Genomic DNA, 19,381 nt, shown 5'->3' on the forward strand with positions numbered 1-19,381 from the left:
CCCCTTGAGGGTTAGGGACTGATGTGAATGTACAATATATATGTAAAGTGCTGTATAAATTGATGGCGCTATATAAGTACCTGAAACAAATAAAATAAATACAGTCCATTTAACATGGTTTTTCTATGGGACATGTTCGCATCTATGCTATTATGAGCTGCTGTGTTTTTTGGAAAGGGTCGGAATTTTTTGAAAATGCAAAAAAGCAGCATTTTTGCTACAATAGAGTTCAATGGAGAAGCTGCTGAAACGCATTTAGTGTGTGTGCTTGAAGCATTTTTACTGCGTTTTGTCTCGTAAAAAAACAAATTCAAGAAAAAACAAAAAAAGAAATAAAATAAAAACTCCAAAAACTCCCCCCAAAAAAACCAAATATCCCCCCCCAAAAAACCCCAAAAATACAACTAAAAAATACAATAAAAAAAAAACAAAAAACCCCCCCAAAAAATACAACTAAGAAATACAATAAAAAAAAAAACAAAAAAAACAAAACAAACAGCACAAAAAAAAAATAAATAAAAATGCAACACACAATGCAAAAAGCATTATATAATTGGATCAAAAGCATAGGTGTGAACCAAACCTTAGGCAATCATCCCCCGAATTTCTTCATGGTACAGCTTTCCTAAAATGACAGCACACCCCCAACCCTACTGGAACTTCCAGAGCCCCCTGGACCCCCCCCACCCCAACTGGAACTTCCAGAGCCCCCTAGACCCCCCCCCCCCCATTACCCTTCTCCCCCATTTTAAAACCAAACTCCTCTCCAGACACTTTGCCATGGTGTTTATTTAAAATAAATTTCAATGTAAATCGATCTTTATACAAATATAACAAATGGAAAAAAGCGGTGCAGGTGCAAAAATAAATATTTATACATATGATTTCCTCGCAAATATATTTTTTTCTCAAAATTTTACAAAAATAAAAGTTTAGCCCGTTCCTATACACAGCTAAGGCGCACACCCCAGAGGAGGGGGAGTTGTTAAAAGTCAGATTTTGGATTCTCTTCCCCTCCCCCATCCTTCCCAACAAGTAACCTACTTGTCCATTCAGTCCAAAGTGGACACTTAACTCCTTCACAGCCAGAACTTACATTTTAGCCACCTAGAGTCCTGTAACTGGTTTAACTCCTTCAAGGCCAGGTGCCCCCACACAGTCCCATGTTTCACTGGGCCTCACAGGTTTAAATAGCCCAGTCCAGCTGTGTGGCTTCTTGCACCTGCGGCGCCCTCTAATGGTCCCCCAGTGGCAGCGCACAGGAAAGCTTTTTTTTTTCCTAGAAAGCTGGGGCATCTTGGAAGGGCAGTTAACCCTCTGCTTGCCATAGGGTTGGAAGGGGGGGTATCAGCTCACTGGGTGGAGTCTGAGTCGCTGGAATCCAGGCTGTGGCGGAGTTTGCAGCTGCTGAGTTTGTCCCTTTGGAGGTGCATGCTGTGTGAGCTCCTTCTCAGGTTCTCCAGGGACTGCAGGAAGGACTTTCTGGCTTTCTCCTCCTCAGTGGGGGACAAGCCTTCTTCCTCCACCTCCTGGATCTCATCGAAGGTGACCGGCTGGGTCTTGAACCGACTCTGCCGGGGTCGCCGCAGCTTGCCTTTGCCCCCCTGGGCCCGGGGTTGGATGGGCTGGGGGTACTCCTCGGTTGCTCCGCTGTAGTGGGGCATCACTGATTGGTAGCTGATGCCTAGGGGCTCCGCTGGCTTAGCTGGTAGGACCGCAGAGGACATGGCACTTGCTTTCCAGGAGTGGGGTGCTGGGTCTAAGCCGATGCCAGGCTAAGATCCTGCAGGAGGCTGCGCAATGTAAATGGTTAGCAATGCCCAGGTGTGGGGATGCCCAATTCAGCAGCCAAGCTGTATAATGTTAATGGTCTGCTGTGCTGGTACCAGTAGTGCTCTTGTGCTTGGTATTGGGCTGTGCTGGTACCAGTAGTGCTCTTGTGCTTGGTATTGGGCTGTGTTGGTACCAGTAGTGCTCTTGTGCTTGGTATTAGGCTGTGCTGGTACCAGTAGTTCTCCTGTGCTTGGTATTGGGCTGTGCTGGTACCAGTAGTGCTCTTGTGCTTAGTATTGGGCTGTACTGGTACCAGTAGTTCTCCTGTGCTTGGTATTGAGCTGTGCTGGTACCAGTAGTTCTCTTGCGCTTGGTATTGAGCTGTGCTGGTACCAGTAGTTCTCCTGTGCTTGTTATTGGGCTGTGCTAGTACCAGTAGTTCTCTTGTGCTTGGTATTGAGCTGTGCTGGTACCAGTAGTTCTCCTGTGCTTGTTATTGGGCTGTGCTAGTACCAGTAGTTCTCCTGTGCTTGTTATTGGGCTGTGCTAGTACCAGTAGTTCTCTTGTGCTTGGTATTGTGCTGTGCTGGAACCAGTAGTTCTCTTGTGCTTGGTATTGCGTTGTGCTGGAACCAGTAGTTCTCTTGTGCTTGGTATTGCGCTGTGCTGGAACCAGTAGTGCTCCTGTGCTTGGTATTGTGCTGTGCTGGAACCAGTAGTGCTCCTGTGCTTGGTATTGGGCTGTGTTGGCACCAGCAGTGCTTCTTCGTTGGGTGCTGTGCTGGCACCAGTAGTGCGCTTATGTTGGGTGCTGTGCTGGCACCAGTAGTGTTCCTGTGCTGGGTTGAGCTGTTTCTGCCCAGTAGTCCTGCTCCTATGCTTGGCTGAGCTGTTTATGACTGGTAGTAATGCTCTTGTACTGTGCTGGTAGCAGTACTGCTCCTGTGCTGGGTCTCAGTAGAAATGCTCCAGGTTCTGCTGCCTCCCAGCTTTATAGCTCTCCCTCCTCCCACTCACAGAGGCTCTGATGACAACACTCTCCTTGTAAAGGCTCGGAGCTTGCAGCTTGCATTTAATGACGTTTCAAGCTCATTTCTCCAGCTTTCTCAGCTTCCCTCAAACAGATTTCTTCCTTTCATAGGCTGTGGGGAATTCTGTGTCCTACATGGTTAGGTAAAGTGAACTACAAGTCCCAGTATCACCAACTGGTCCCCGGCCTACTCTTCTTATCATTCCAGTTCCCCCAGTGTGGGGAGGATGGTTGGACTTGCAGGAATGAATCAACCGCGAGGAGGCTTGCCCCCCGACTGAACTTTCCATAAACACGTACAATTGGCTGCCCAAGCACACCCGCTTATACTTAAAGCCCAACTCCAGGAAACATAAAAATTATCCCTCACCATGGAGGCTGTGCCTGAACTGCAAGGGTTAATTGCTCCTTTTTGTTTAGGGGACTCATTAAAGAAGATTTACTTACCCGATCCTCCATTCTTCTGCGCTGCTAGACCGTCTTCTCCACTATGTTCCAGCGTTGTAAGGTCCTGACATCATCAAGACCAATGCAGGGTCCATAGTCTGCATGGACTGTCCACCACCTAGGCAAGGGGGAGCGGAGGAACAGGTAAGTTAAAGCCTGTCTCCTCTCCCCTAAACTAAGCAAGCAGTTAACCCTACAGATGAAATTGCAATTTAGTCTTTGAAGTCCATTCTCCGGCTTCCGTGGAATTACTGTTCTCATGGCCACCACGCGTCATCCTATGCCCTTCTCTCTCAGATAAGTAACAACCAGGGGCAGACTGACAACTCATGGGGCCCCCGGGCAATAGGGGATCATGGGGCCCCTGTGTCCTTGCCCAAACTCAAAAAAGCCTATGAAAAAGGTACCAGGGGCATCTCATGGGGCCCCCTACTGACCCCGGGCCCTCGGGCAGTGCCCGAGTTTCCAAATGGTCAGTCCGCCCCTGGTAACAACTGAAACAAATGATCCTTTTAGCTTTCTCTATGGGTGGCATTTTTTCCCAATGACCACCAATATACAAAGCCATTCTTCTACCAGCTGGAAATTAACTCAAGGGAACCCAAAATTGATTTGGGTTGATCAAAACCATCACTGTCTGTCGCATGCCTTTTTTGTCTTGTATGATTGATGGATGCCCACTCTGATCGTTTTGTTGTACTGGTCTTCCATCGTTCAGTTTTTTTTGCACCATGCATGGCCAACAATAGACCAGTGGATCCTCAAATCTTCTGTCTCTGATAAGTAACAACTGAAACAAATGATCCCTTCAGCTCTCTCTAGAGGTGCTATTTTTCCCAAGTGACCACCAATGTTTGGGAGGCAGTCTTCCTTCTACCAGCTACAAATGCAAAGAAACCCAAAATTGACTTGGGTCAGTTGAAACCATCACTATCTGTTGCTTGGCCATGCCATTTTGTCTGGTTTGATCAATCGATGTCTGCTTTTTGTTGAATCAGACATTGATAGTTCCGTTTTATCACACCATGCAATGCCACCATTGGATCCGTGGATCCTGTGATCCTATCAGCTCTCTCTAAGGGTGGCATTTTTTCTAAAAGACCCCCCAATGTAAGGAGGCATTCTACTGCCAACTAATGCAAGGGAAAATGCTAAATCAGTTTGGGTTAATTGAAATCTTGATTAATTGTCACTCATCGCTCTGCTATGCCATTTTTTTCTTGCTTGATTAATCAGTGCTCACTTTGATAGTTTTCTTGAACTGGACTTTGATCGTTCAGTAATATCACACCATGCATGGCCACCATTAGACCATTGGATTCTCTGCTCTTCTCTCTCAGGTAAGTAACAACTGAAACAAATTAACCTTTTAGCTGTCTCTAAGCATGGGATTTTTTCTTCTTCTACTGCCCACCAATGCAAGGGGACCCAACAATGGACCACCTTGGGTATTGGATCCGCTAGGAATACCACATTCTTTACTCTTTTATTTATTATATCTACAACTGGTGATCCTTATGTACTGTAGATGTAATTTTTTTCAGCAGGGGTAACATAAAGTGTGACAATTATTTTAAGGGTTCCGCAGGGTAGAGAGGTTGACAAAAGCAAAAAGGCAAAAGATGGTGAACTTAAATCCCAGCCAAATAATTGTTCGAGTTCAGCCTGGTCACTGACATGTCAAGGAGCCAATTATCTAGCACTCCATGGGAAAAGTACAGGCTCGCACCAGGCCGCTATGCTGATTACATGTAGAGAAGTTCCTTCTTCCCATTTTCTTATACAAACATGAGGTTAGCAGAATGTTCCTAGACTGTTCCTTCTCCACAGGAACCTGTACTTAGGCATAGCCCAGGGGTGTCAAACTCCATTTCATCTCGGGCCATATCAGCATTATGGTTGCCCTCAAAGGGCCAGTTATATCTGTAAGACTAGATGTCCGGGGCACCCCACCTACCATTACATCAGATGTCAAGAATCCCACACCCTCCTTAACATCACTGTGTACCCCCTTTGGGGGCAGAGCTGGAAAGCAGAAAGTGCAGGGTCTGGAGGAGGACCAGAGGAGGAGTGGAGTCCGTTACCGGAGTCTACTGAATGCTGAGACCAGGGTAGGCAGAGATGAGGGGGTGCTGCAGATACACTGAGAGGTTCAGGTTTTGGCAGAGGAGTTCTATTCTCCTCTCTGCTGCCGACTGCTGAGACAAGGTGGGGGTGGAGACAAGGGGGTACCTACAGGAGAGGTGCAAGGGCCACATGAAATGGCCTGGATTCAGGCCGCGGGCCTTGTGTTTGACACCTGTGGCTTAGCCTATCTCTCCCTTTTTGTATATCCCTACCTACTCTCCCCAAACAGCAGGGCTTCCAGACTGACCCAGCAGGGGCTATATATCCCTTCTCTCACAAAGATGGACCCCAAAATCTTTTTTTATACTTTTTTTATTTGCACTAACATCCAGTTTTTCAGGACAAGCTTTTGGGGTGCGTCTCTTTTTTCAAAGCCCAAACAGTTCTTCACAAAAACTGCAGTCCATTCCTGCCCAAAAAATCAATCTTCCACTCAATCCCTCCCACCCTCCCTGCATTCCCAACATTCCCAACATTTTTAAAAAGGGAAAAAAAAATATTTTTTTCCAGAATCCCTTCTCCCACCCCAATACTCTATAGAACCTCCTATGCACCCTTTTGGAGTGCTCCAGTCAACCAAGACTTGCTTCCAACCACAAACCGTGTAGTTTTTTGCCACCTATCTTCATCCACTTAGGGGTCCAATGCTCTCACACAGCACACATCCACATCCAGTAAAAGAGGAAGGAAGAGAAAAAAGGGGTAGAGTGATGTAAGTTGTTTTTTTTTCTTTTTCAACCTTTGTGAATGGATGCAAGGAAGGTGGGTGGGGGGAAGTGAGAGGGGAGATTGGTTTTGTCCAGAGGTGGGTCTTAATATTTGGTGAATAGGAGGGATTGAGGGGAGAGATTGATTTTGCCTAGAGGTTGGTCTTAAGTTGAGGTGGGTAGGAGTGATTGAGGGGAAAGACTCATTTTGCCCAGAGGTGGGTCTAAATTCATTTGTGTTGGGGGATATGACGAGAGCAGGGGCGGACTGACAACTCATGGGGCCCCCGGGCAATAGAGGATCATGGGGCCCCTGTGTTCTTGCCCAAACTCAAAAAAGCCTATGAAAAAGGTACCAGGGGCATCTCATGGGGCCCCCTACTGACTCAGGCCCCTCGGGCAGTGCCCGAGTTTCCAAATGGTCAGTCCACCCCTGGACGAGAGAGATTGATTTTTTTTATTTGTGTGTTAAATTCACATGAGTAGGGAGCATTGAGAGGGGAGCTTGATTTTGAACAGAGATGAGTTTTAAATTCAAGTGGGTAGGAGAGATTGAAGAGAAAGATTAAATTTGCTCAGAGGTGGATTTTTCATTCAAGGTGGTAGGAGGGATTGAGGGGGAAGATCAATTTTGACCAGGGAAAGGGTCTTATAGTCCGGTAGGCAGGGGGATTTAAGGGGAGATAATTTTTGTCCAGAGGTGGAACTTCAATTCAAGTGGGTGGGTAGGAGAGATTGAAGGGGATAATTGAGTTTGCCCATGGGTGGGTCTTAGATTCAGGTTTGTATAAAGTATTGAGAAAGGAGATTGATTTTGCGCATAGGTGGGACCCAGGGGCGGACTGACAACTCATTGGGCCCCCGGGCAATAGGGGATCATGGGGCCCCTGTGTCCTTGCCCAAACTCAAAAAACCCTATGAAAAAGGTACCAGGGGCATCTCATGGGGCCCCCTACTGACTCCGGGCCCTCAGGCAGTGCCTGAGTTTCCAAATGGTCAGTCTGCCCCTGGTGGGCCCTAAATTCCTGTAGGTAGGAGGGGTTGAGGGGGGAGATTGATTTTTCCCTAGAGATGGATCTTAAATTCAGGTGGGTAGGAAGGATTGAGGGGGAAGATCAATTTTGACCAGGGAAAGGGTCTTATAGGCAGGGGGATTTAAGGGGAGATAATTTCTGTCCAGAGGTGGAACTTCAATTCAAGTGGGTGGGTAGGAGAGATTGAAGGGGATAATTGGATTGAGGTGGGTGATTGATTTTTGCTCAGAGGTGGGTTTAAAATTCATGTGGTAGGAGGGATTGAGGTTTTAGGTTGATTTTGATAGGGGATGGGTCTTAAATTCTCTTACTTCTGATTGACACCAATATAATTTGTTAATGAAAGTGAATCTTGGTTGCCATTTGATGCCTTCCTCTCTCCTGATTCCCGGGAGGAGCAGAATCTTGGACTCCTAGAGCCTCACTGTCAGCCTGTCTGATGGATAGGATCAATTTTTAAGAAGCACGGTTGGCTTTAACTCTCCAGGAAGCTTTGCCTTGTGATTGTGATCTATTATTTTGCTCCTGGCACCATTTCCTTGTTCCTCCTTGGAAAATAAGATCCTTTGTAGTCCGAAGCATGAAGAGCTGCCAAAGACGTCACCCACCTGACGTCAGAAGGTCTCGGCAGAATGCACAGCCATCAGCAGGACTTCTGACAGCTCTCCTGTTGTCTGTCTGTGTTGGAGCATGGATCAACACACATCGGTGTTATGACACTTCAGAGAGCACTGATAGCATTTTAAGTGTTGCTTTTTAAAAAAAATTCCCATAAATTACATACGATGCAAGGATTTTAGTAAATGTGTTGCTGCTTTTTTATTTCTTTCTCTGTTCTGATTTTTGCTGTGTCTTTTTTCTTTTTTAAACTCTTTGTTATAACCACCTGAGCAGTCTCTGTGCTGTGATAAGGAAAGGTGCAGTGTCTGCATCCCTTTAGACTAGTGGTTCTCAACCTGTGGGTCGCGACCCCTTTGGGGGTCGAACGACCTTTTCACAGGGGTCACCTAAGACCATCGAAAAACACATATTTCCGATGTGTAAAGAGCAGCTACTGTGTAGAAAGCAGCTGCTGTGTTGAAAGCAGCTACTCTGTTAAAAGCAGCTACTGTGCTGAAAGCAGCAGTATTGGAGGTAAAAATGACACTTCATGAATTATAATTACTGGGTAAATAATTTTATGGTTGGGGGGTCACCACAACATGAGGAACTGTATTAAAGGGTCACGGCATTAGGAAGGTTGAGAACCACTGCTTTAGACAAAGGTGAACCTCAAACAAAGAAACAACGAGTGCTCTAGGATCAGATTAGAATCCGCTGCGAATGCACTAAAAAAGGAACCCTAAACCTTACACATAATCCAAACAGAAAACAGTGCAGCGCTGAAAAATTACAAAACGTTGGAATAACCATAAATTATAAATAATAATATTAAAAAATTAGAAATAATAAATCATTATTCGTGATATAAGTATATGTGGATGAAGCGCTGTGAATGGCGCAGTAAAAAGAAAATAAGTGCGACTACAATTTTGGCCGTATTCAATATATTAAAAAATATATACGTATATATACTGCATGTTCAGATGTGTTTTTTATATATTACATAATATATGAAAAATATTTTTTTTCAATATATATTTTTAAATATATTCTTCAGATTTTTTTTTTAACATACAAAAAAGTCATTTTAACATACAGTATATTTATACATATATTTGTAAATACGTTCCAAAAATGTAGATTAAATGTATTTTTTAAGACATACAGTAAATTTAAAGTTGTTATTTTGAAAATATTTTTCAAATATTTTGTAATAACAACACATTTCAACATACAGTGTATATACTGTGTATATACTGTGTGTGTGTGTATATATATATATATATATATATATATATATATATATATATATATATTTATTGAAATATATTGAATACGGCCAAAATTGTAGTATTTTAAATATATGTCAATATATTTCGGAAGAATATTTTTAAAATTTATTTCAAATATATTTTTCTTCCATGTGGGCAGCTGGACCCTCCTCATTTCTATCCATGTTTCTTCGGTCAATGTTAGTTTTTTGCACCTCAACAGACTGGAAAAACATCCTTTGCACTGTTCTTATCTGAAATAATATTGTAATGGATTGGACTTCTCTGTCTTATGGAAGAGTTAAACTGTCTGTGGAAGGTGCCAAGTCAGCAGATGACCATACTGTCCAGGCAGACTGTATGTAAATTCATAAAGTGGCATTTGAAGCAGAACAATTTAATGATTAAAGGTGGCGCTTTGAAAAAAAAATGTTAGTTTCAGTATCTGTTGACATGTGAGGAATTTCTTTATGCAGACTTGTCGCTTTAAAATCAAGCGTGATTGGCCCTCTGTAAAATATGTACTGAGCAGAATGGAAACCTTGACTCTACACATTCCCCCAGAGTGCTCATTCTGAAATAAAGTCATATGTGTATAGATGTTGGTTGCCCAGAATTTTTTTCTGAAAAGGATATTAAAAATACTGGTGCCAAGCTTTGCAGGGTGTGAGTTCATCTGGTGTGATTGTACTGCAAACAGCAGGCATTGTTCATAAGTATGGAAGGTACACCTGTGCCCTGAGGGCACAATGACGGCACCATGGAGAAGGCGAGAGGCCGTAATCCTGTACTGAGCAATGGCAGAGCCTATAAAGGTAGCTGCAAATCCTGCAAGGAGGCTGGATGTACATCTGGCCACTGAATGATCTTTTCTTATGAAAGATGGTCCTACATACATACATACGTGTTCTCATCTGGTGAATGTACATGTCTGACCTATAGAGGAGAGAGGGAAGAACACTAGAGGGGTCTGTTTATCTTGGGAAAACACAATTGCCATTGACTTGGAAACTCCATCCCAACTGATGGTGCCATCTTGGTGGCCTACCGCTGTAGAGGCTATCCCCCAATTCCATCCATCATGAATGCCACTGCGAGGCACATTAACATTACCAACTGCTCAGGGTTCACCACCCTTCCCTGCCAATCCCTGCACTGGCTTCCGATTGCCCAACGAATAAAATTCATAATGCTGATAACAACATACCATGCCATCTATAATTCTACCCCGAGCTACATCACCATCCTTATCTCAAAATGTCACCCAAGCTGTCCTTTTCACTCCTCCCAAGACCTCCTGCTCTCTAGTTCTTTCATCATCTTCTAATATGCTTGGTAAAGGACTTCTCCATAGCCTCTCCCAGTCTTTGGAACTCCCTACCCCAGTTTATCCAGCTAGTTACCTACTCTGTCCATCCCTAAAAAAATCATAATTCCAAGGAAGCCTATCCGGGCTAGCTCTACTTTCTCCATCATGTCACCACCCCTCTAGTTATTACCTCTTTATGTCACTTGCCCCTCCCATTCATATTGTAAGCTCTTGTGAGCAGAGCCCTTCTAACCCTCTTGTCTTGTCTTGAGTTGAATTGTAACTGTACTTTATGTTGTAAAGTGCTTTGCAAATTGTAGGTGCTTTATAAATCCTGTATATTAACCGGGGCCATGCCATCCATGAGGCTAACTGATGTGGCTGCCTCTGGTGGCACTGATCGAGGCACCATGGGGGGCAGGACACTCTATCCTCAAAGTATGTTCATGAGGCTCAATAATGTTTACTTCATCTTAAATGAATGTTAATGAGTCCCAATACTGGACACTCCATCCTCAATGAATGTTAATGAGTCTCAATACCGGATACTCCATCCTGAATGAATGTTTGTGCGTCTCAATACTGGATACTCCATCCTCAATGCATGTTCACGAGTCCCAATAACGGATACTCCATCCTCAATGCATGTTCATGAGTCCCAATACTGGACACTCCATCCTCAATGTATGTTGGTGAGTCTTAATACTGGACACTCCATCCTCAAGATAAGTTCATGAATCTTAATACTCAATGAATGTTTGTGCATCTCAATACTGGATACTCCATCCTCAATGCATGTTCATGAGTCCCAATAACGGATACTCCATCCTCAATGCATGTTCATGAGTCCCAATACTGGACACTCCATCCTCAATGTATGTTCATGAGTCTCAATACTGGATACTCCATTCTCAATGTATGTTCATAAGTCACAATACTGGATACTCCATTCGCAATGTATGTTCATGAGTCTCAATACTGGACACTCCATCCTCAATGTATGTTCATGAGTCTCAATACTGGACACTCCATCCTCAATGTATGTTCATGAGTCTCAATACTGGATACTCCATTCTCAATGTATGTTCAGGAGTCTGAATACTGGATACTCCATTCTCAATGTATGTCCATGAGTCTCAATACTGGATACTCCATTCTCAATGTATGTTCATGAGTCTCAATACTGGATACTCCATTCTCAATGTATGTCCATGAGTCTCAATACTGGATACTCCATTCTCAATGTATGTTCATGAGTCTCAATACTGGACACTCCATCCTCAATGTATGTTCAGGAGTCTCAATACTGGATACTCCATTCTCAATGTATGTTCATGAGTCTCAATACTGGATACTCCATCCTCAATGTATGTTCAGGAGTCTCAATACTGGATACTCCATTCTCAATGTATGTTCATGAGTCTCAATACTGGACACTCCATCCTCAATGTATGTTCATGAGTCTCAATACTGGATACTCCATCCTCAATGTATGTTTATGAGTCTCAATACTGGATACTCCATCCTCAATGTATGTTCAGGAGTCTCAATACTGGATACCCCATCTTCAATGTATGTTCAGGAGTCTTAATACTTAATATGTCTGTAAAGTGGTCATCGCTCAAGAAGGATGAGAATGCTCTCTTTATTCAGATTTTCAGATCTCACGGAATGACAGAGATCTTCCATGGCTTGGTCTATAGCAGGCAGGTCAAACAAAGCTCCAAAGCTGGCCATACACTTTCCAGTAATTTCAACAACTTTTGAGCAAGCCAGAGTCAGAATCCTGAACAACTAAACAAGGAAATTGTTAGTTTCCACTGACTGCAAGGAAATGGCCAAAATTGCCCGGATGGAACCTGGGAGAAAAATCAGATCATTTTCAATTAAATTTCTGTTGTTTTTTCCTGTTTTCATTGATTATTTTCAGTTACGGATTTTGTATGTGGTCAATTGAACTCATAGGCAGTAGATCATTTTCAGACAACCACTTACAATTGTACATCCAATTTCAGTTGACCGGAGTTGATTGAAATTGCCTAAGGGCCCATCCATACTTAAGCGTTCGATATTCTTTGGGGTTTATTTCTCTTCTGAATGAATGCTCCTTTATTATGGGCAATAGTAAAATACTGCATTATGGCATCTAGATGACATGTGTCAAACACAAAGCCCCTGGACAGAATGTTGCCCACCAGGCCATTTTGATGTGGCCCTTGCACCTCTCCTGCAGCTGTGACACCCTCCGTCGTCTTCACCTCCACCTTGTCTCAGCAGTTGACAGCAGAAAAGAGGATAGAACCCCTCCTACAGATCCTGCACCACAGAACCCCTTTGTCTCCGGCTCCTGGTCTCAGCATTCAGCACACTCCTGCAGCTGATTCCAGTCCTCCTCCAGTCCTCCTCCAGACCCTGCATTTTCTGCTTCCTAGCTCCGCCCCCATATTTTTCCCAACAGCAGGACAAGGTAGGGGGGGTGCACTGTGATATAAGGAGAGGGTGGGGGACTCTTGACTTCTGATGGTGGGAGGACTCTTAACATCTGATGTAAACCGACCCTTTGAGGGCAAACCTAATGCTGAAGCTTTGATAACGTGTACTGGCATGAAACGCGTTAGGGGGGTTCCCAACTTGGTGACGTCACGCCGCTCGGTCCACGTGGAAGGCCGGCGGCCATTTTGGATTCAGTCATTGCCAGATGTGAGTGCTTATTTTCTTATCTCATGTATTGATCCATTCCATAATAAAAATACTGTATTATTGGAAGTCTCTTCTCTGGCTCGTTTGTTACAAGCCCCCCCCCCCCCCAAGGTGAATCCCTGATACTCTACACATACCTTCATGAGTGGTTCCCCCTGCTGGATGGATGTTTTGCTCCTGGAGCTTGGAGATGTATGCGGTGTGTTACCTGTCTTGCTGAGGTTTGCCAGATGACCCCCAGAGTCCCTTTTTCCAGATCCAGATGACCAGGAGTTGGTTTGAATTACTCAAATGCGCATGACATTGCACTTTCTGGTTAGTGCAATATACATTTATTTACAGCCACTGGAATCACGGATTTTCACCTTATGATTTATTATTGAACTTGGAATTATTATCTTTACATCACTTTGTGCACTTTAAGCGTCACGACTGGACGTTAATCACACTCAGGGGTGGACTGACAACTCATAAGGCCCCCGGGCAATTGGGGATCATGGGGCCCCTGTGTCCTTGCCCACACTCAAAACACACCCAAAAAAGCCTATAAAAAGGTACCAGGGGCATTTTATGGGGCCCCCTACTGACCCCGGGCCCTCGGGCAGTGCCCTAGTCCTCAAATGGTCAGTCCGCCCCTGATCACACTATTGTTTTTTTAGCGCTTTTTAGAGCTTTATGTTGCTTTTATAATATTAATACAGTTGATTTATTTATTCTCATTTTATACTGAGCTGAATATTATATGTATAGATTTATGAGAAGGATTCAGAGGTTTACCTTTATGCTAGCTGCTCTACCATTTTTACCTAGCGCTCGTTTGATACGATTTATTGTATTGCTGATGCTGCCCATGGTGAAATTGAGTTTGACACCCCCTGCTCTTCATGGAGGTGAGGAACATAGCGAATATCATAAGTCCTTATAACAAGGAATACAACCAGGGGCGGACTGACCATTTGGAAACTCGGGCACTGGGTCAGTAGGGGGCCCCAGGAGATGACCCTGGTACCTTTTTCATAGGCTTTTTTGAGTTTGGGCAAGGACACAGGGGCCCCATGATCCCCTATTACCCGGGGGCCCCATGAGTTGTCAGTCCACCCCTGAATACAATGTAACAATTTTAGAGAACACTAGAGGGAATGAGCAAATAGTAACAAGGGAAGACAGCAGGAGAGCATAGTCAGTGCACTACGAGGGACCTGCAGTGTGTAGAAAATATATATTTTTAGCTTGTTATAATAAAAATGTGGCGGCACAGTGGCTTAGTGGTTAGCACTTCTGCCTTGCAGTAATTGGGTCATGGGCAGGGGCGGACTGACCATTTGGAAACTTGGGCACTGCCTGAGGGCCCTGGGCCAGTAGGGGGCCCCATGAGATGCCCCTGGTACCTTTTTCATAGGCCTTTTTGAGTTTGGGCAAGGACACGGGGACCCATGATCGCCCGAACGCCCGATCGGTGTGTAACAAGCTTACCGCCATCCACGACCTCTTTGTTTCCCGCTCCCTCAACCTCCTGGCGATCACAGAAACCTGGATCCAGCCCACTGACTCTACCTCCCCTGCTGCACTCTCCTATGGAGGTCTCACCTGGACCCACTCACCCAGACCTAACGGTCGTAAAGGTGGTGGGGTTGGTCTGCTCCTGTCACCGCAGAGCACCTTCCGAGTCCTCCCAAACCCCCCCTCCCTATCCTTCTCCTCCTTCGAGGCCCACTGTGTCCGACTATTCTCCCCAACCCCCCTGAAGATTGCTGTGATATACCGGCCTCCTGGATCCATACCCCGCTTCCTGGAAGACTTCTCCTCCTGGCTACCCTTCTTCCTCTCCTCTGAGCTACCCACCATCATTCTTGGGGATTTCAACATCCCTGTCAACCTTGACAACCCAGACACAGCCCGTCTCCTCCACCTAACCTCCTCCTTTGCACTTGCACAGTGCATACAATCCACCACCCACTCCGACGGGAATATCCTTGATCTTGTCTTCTCCAACCGCTGCGCTCCCCACAACCTCACTAACACCCCCTTCCCTCTCTCTGACCACAACCTGATCACCTTCTCTATCTCCTCGTCCTCCAACGCCTACCCCTCCAAATGCCACACTACTACCAGCCGTAACCTCCGCAACCTTAACCCTGCCCCCCTCCACTCTGCAGCTGATCAACTCCACGACCGCATCCTCCCCCTGTCCTGCCCCGACTTGGCTATGACTGCCTACAACAACGCGCTGTCAGCAGCCCTTGACTCACTAGCGCCTTTAACCACACGCAACATCAGACTCCGACCACTCCAGCCCTGGCAGACTGATCACACCAAAACCCTCAAACGACACAGTCGTGCCCTGGAGCGACTATGGCGCAAAACAAAATCCCAACAAGCTTTCACCTGCTACAAATCTGCCTTCCGCACCTACACCTCCTCCCTCCACGCAGCCAAACAAGCCTACTTCCTGACCCTCATCAAGGCCCTCTCCTCCAATCCTCGCCGACTCTTCTCCACCTTCAACTCTCTACTCTCTCCACCCCCACCTCCACCCAGCACCTCACTCACCGCCCTTGAGATTGCCAATCACTTCAAAAACAAGATTGACACAATTCGCAAGGACATTGCCGCAACTCACACGCCCTCTCAACCCGTCCCCTCTCACACAGCTACCCCCTCATCCCCCCTCCCCCTCGACATTACCCGCAGGGACTTCGTCACTGCTCAAACTCCCTCCAACCCCGTTCCCCCTCACTCAGCTACCCCCTCATCACCCCTCTCCCACGGCCCCACCACTGCTCTGACCTCCACTCCCACCCCACCCTACATTCCTCATACTGAAGCTCCCCCAACACTCCACACCTTTGACCTTACTACCATCGAGGAAGTCTCCAAGATCCTCTCTGATGCCCGCCTCACCACCTGCCCCCTCGACCCTATCCCCTCACAATTCCTACGACCTTCCTCCTCCTCCATCCTACGCTCCCTCACCCACATCTTTAATCTTTCCCTCTCCTCCGGCACTTTCCCCTCCCCACTGAAGCATGCACACATCACCCCCATACTTAAAAAGCCCTCCCTGGACCCCAATGACCCGAACAACCTCAGACCCATCTCCCTGCTCCCACTTACATCTAAACTCCTCGAGCGTCTCGTCTACACCCGCCTATGCTCTCACCTCAACGACAACAACCTCCTTGATCCCCTACAGTCTGGCTTCCGCCCCCTACACTCCACCGAAACCGCCTTACTCAAACTCTCCAACGACCTTCTAACCGCCAAAGCTAATGGCCACTATTCAGTGCTCCTACTCCTTGACCTCTCTGCGGCCTTCGACACAGTTGACCACCCCCTCCTCCTCAAAATACTACACTCCCTCGGCCTCAGAGATTCTGCTCTCTCCTGGCTCTCATCCTACCTGTCACAACGCTCTTTCAGCGTTACCTATAATGCTACCACCTCCCCCTCACTCCCCCTCTCTGTTGGGGTCCCTCAAGGCTCTGTCCTTGGGCCCCTTCTCTTCTCCATCTACACCTCCTCCCTTGGCCAACTCATACACTCTCACGGCTTCAACTACCACCTCTATGCCGACGACACACAAATCTATCTCTCAACCCCCCACCTCACCCCCTCGGTCTCTGCCCAAATCACACACCTACTGAGTGACATATCAGATTGGATGTCGCTCCACTTCCTTAAACTGAATCTCTCCAAAACCGAGCTCCTTGTCTTCCCCCCAGCCCGAACCCCACCCCCCATTGACTTCTACATCACATCCAACAACGCTACCATCAAACCCGCTCTGCAGGCCAGAGTACTTGGTGTCATTCTGGACTCCAACCTATCCTTCCAGCCCCAAGTCCAATCTTTAACAAACTCGTGCAGACTCCACCTCCGCAACATCGCCAAAATCCGCACGTTCCTAACCCCAGAAACCACTAAACAGCTCATCCACTCCCTCATCATATCACGACTCGACTACTGCAACTCCCTCCTCACTGGCCTGCCTCGCCGCTGGCTATCCCCGCTTCAGTCGATCCTGAATACGGCTGCCAGACTCATTCACCTTTCCAACCTCTCCATTTCCGCCACCCCCCTCTGCCAATCCCTCCACTGGCTTCCGATTGCGCAACGGATCAAATTTAAAATCCTAACACTGACGTACACAGCTGTCCACCATACTGCCCCGAACTACATCACTGACCTAATATTCAAGTACCGCCCAGCACGCACACTCCGCTCCTCACAAGACCTCCTTCTCTATAGTTCCCTGGTCTCCTCCTCCCATGCCCGCCTCCAGGACTTCTCCAGGGTGTCACCCATCCTCTGGAACTCCCTGCCCCAACCCATCAGATTATCACCTACTCTCCTCTCCTTTAGGCGCACCCTGAAAACCCATCTCTTCAGGGAAGCCTACCTCACCCCCTGCTAACTTGCTGACCTCCTCCACTCTTCCTACCACTCCATCCCTCACAGCTATCTCCTCCTGTACCACCATCCCCTCCCTCCTAGATTGTAAGCTCCAAGGAGCAGGGCCCTCGATCCCCTCGTGTTTTGCATTGTATTGGTATTGTTCTGTCACATGTTCTGTCCCCCTTTGTAATGTACAGCGCTGAGTGAACTATTGGCGCTTTATAAATACTGTATAATAATAATAATAATATATGAGTTGTCAGTCCGCCCCTGGTCATGGGTTCAATTCCCGACCATGACGCCTCCTGCATGAAGTTTGCATGTTCTCCCTGTGTTCACATAGGTTTCCTCCAGGTGCTCCAGTTTCCTCCCACACTCCAAAGACATGCTGGTAGGTTAATCGGCTTCTGTATAAATTGTCCTAGTTACATCCCTGGCCATGCGGGATCTCCTGCATGGTGGGGGTTGGAGAATGACCTGGCAACCTACCCTGCATTACCCACATGGAAGAAAAATATATTTGAAGTATATTTTAAAAATATTCTTCCCAAATATATTGACATATATTTGAAATGCTACAATTTTGGCCGTAGTCAGGGGCGGACTGACCATTTGGAAACTCGGGCACTGCCCGAGGGCCTGGGGTCAGTAGGGGGCCCCATGAGATGCCCCTGGTACCTTTTTCATAGGCTTTTTTGAGTTTGGGCAAGGACACAGGGGCCCCATGATCCCCTATTGAGGGCCCAGGGACAGTAGGGGGCCCCATGAGATGCCCCTGGTACCTTTTTCATAGGCTTTTTGAGTTTGGGCAAGGATACAGGGGCCCCATGATCCCCTATTGCCCGGGGGCCCCATGAGTTGTGAGTCCGCCCCTGGCCATAGTCAATATATTTCAAAATGTATTTCAATACATACATATATATAAAGACTATAATATAATTGCTAAGATATCTCATGGAAAGAGTCGCTTACGAGTGACAGTCCATGCAATTGCCAAGGGTTGGATACGACTGAATAGATAGATAGATAGAGAGAGAGAGAGAGAGAGAGAGAGAGAGAGAGAGAGAGAGAGAGATACTGGAGAGAGAGAGAGACTGGAGAGAGAGAGAGATACTGAAGATAGATAGATAGATAGATATTGGAGGGATAGATAGATAGATAGATAGATAGATAGAGATACTGGAGAGAGAGAGAGAGAGAGAGAGAGAGAGAGAGAGAGAGAGAGAGAGAGACTGGAGAGAGAGAGATACTGAAGATAGATAGATAGATAGATAGATAGATAGATAAATATACTGAAGAGAGAGAGAGAGACAGAGAGAGAGAGAGAGAGAGAGATACTATAGATAGATAGATAGATATGGGAGGGATAGACAAATAGATAGATAGATAGATAGATAGATAGATAGATAGATAGATAGATAGATATACTGAAGAGAGAGAGAGAGAGAGAGAGAGAGAGAGAGAGAGAGAGAGAGAGAGAGGGAGAGAGAGAGAGAGAGAGAGATACTATAGATAGATAGATAGATAGATAGATAGATAGATAGATAGATAGATAGATAATAATGATAACTATATGATGGCAAAATGATAAATATTCTTTCATGCAGTTATTCTATAATACTAATACAAACTTCTTTCAACTTTTTTTGTACATCTACAAACCTCAGCTGTCCTATCAGGTTGTAGCAGAAGGGAAACTCTAGGATTTGTGACTGCATGAGGCATACAGGATTCGTTTCAGTCTGCAGCAGAAGTTCAGAGGGCAGTAAATCTACACTGCTAAGGCAGCTAAGCAAATGCACAGAGTGGGATCTGTGTCCTCCCGGGACGATCCCGGAGTCTGATTTCAACCCTTCTACGCTGGAAACATCACAGTTTTTCTTAACAGCTTCCCTATTGGGCCCCCACCTTTCCCAAGCCCAGGGGTGGACTGACTATATGGAAACTCGGGCACTGCCCGAGGGCCCGGGGTCAGTAGGGGGCCC

The 19,381-nt window shown here is 46.1% G+C and overlaps 1 protein-coding gene and 1 long non-coding RNA gene across 2 annotated transcripts in view; both read right to left on the reverse strand.

The window, feature by feature from the left end:
• The window catches only part of LOC149430898 (uncharacterized), a 42,604-nt gene extending 23,459 nt beyond the window's left edge, over nt 1–19,145 (reverse strand). Inside the window, exons 1-2 of the long non-coding RNA XR_016309380.1 lie at nt 19,059–19,145; nt 3,251–3,368 (exon numbers count right to left, since the gene is read on the reverse strand). This is a non-coding gene — a long non-coding RNA (uncharacterized LOC149430898). The remainder of the gene's footprint in view (nt 1–3,250; nt 3,369–19,058) is intronic.
• On the reverse strand, nt 772–2,764 carry CUNH11orf96 (chromosome unknown C11orf96 homolog). The gene has a single exon (XM_089665938.1). The coding sequence runs from the start codon at nt 1,725–1,727 to the stop codon at nt 1,353–1,355; it is 375 nt and encodes a 124-aa protein (XP_089522064.1). The 5' UTR covers nt 1,728–2,764; the 3' UTR covers nt 772–1,352.
• Nucleotides 19,146–19,381: the final 236 nt, after the last annotated feature.

The sequence above is a fragment of the Staurois parvus genome, unplaced genomic scaffold (assembly GCF_062004578.1).
Source record: "Staurois parvus isolate SC_StPar_1 unplaced genomic scaffold, SC_StPar_1.0 ptg002421l, whole genome shotgun sequence".
In the NCBI taxonomy this organism is placed as follows: Eukaryota; Metazoa; Chordata; class Amphibia; order Anura; family Ranidae; genus Staurois; species Staurois parvus.

What these genes read in the sequence shown, in the direction of transcription:
- CUNH11orf96 (XM_089665938.1), bottom strand. Translation starts at nt 1,727, where the DNA reads ATGTCCTCTGCGGTCCTACCAGCTAAGCCAGCGGAGCCCCTAGGCATC.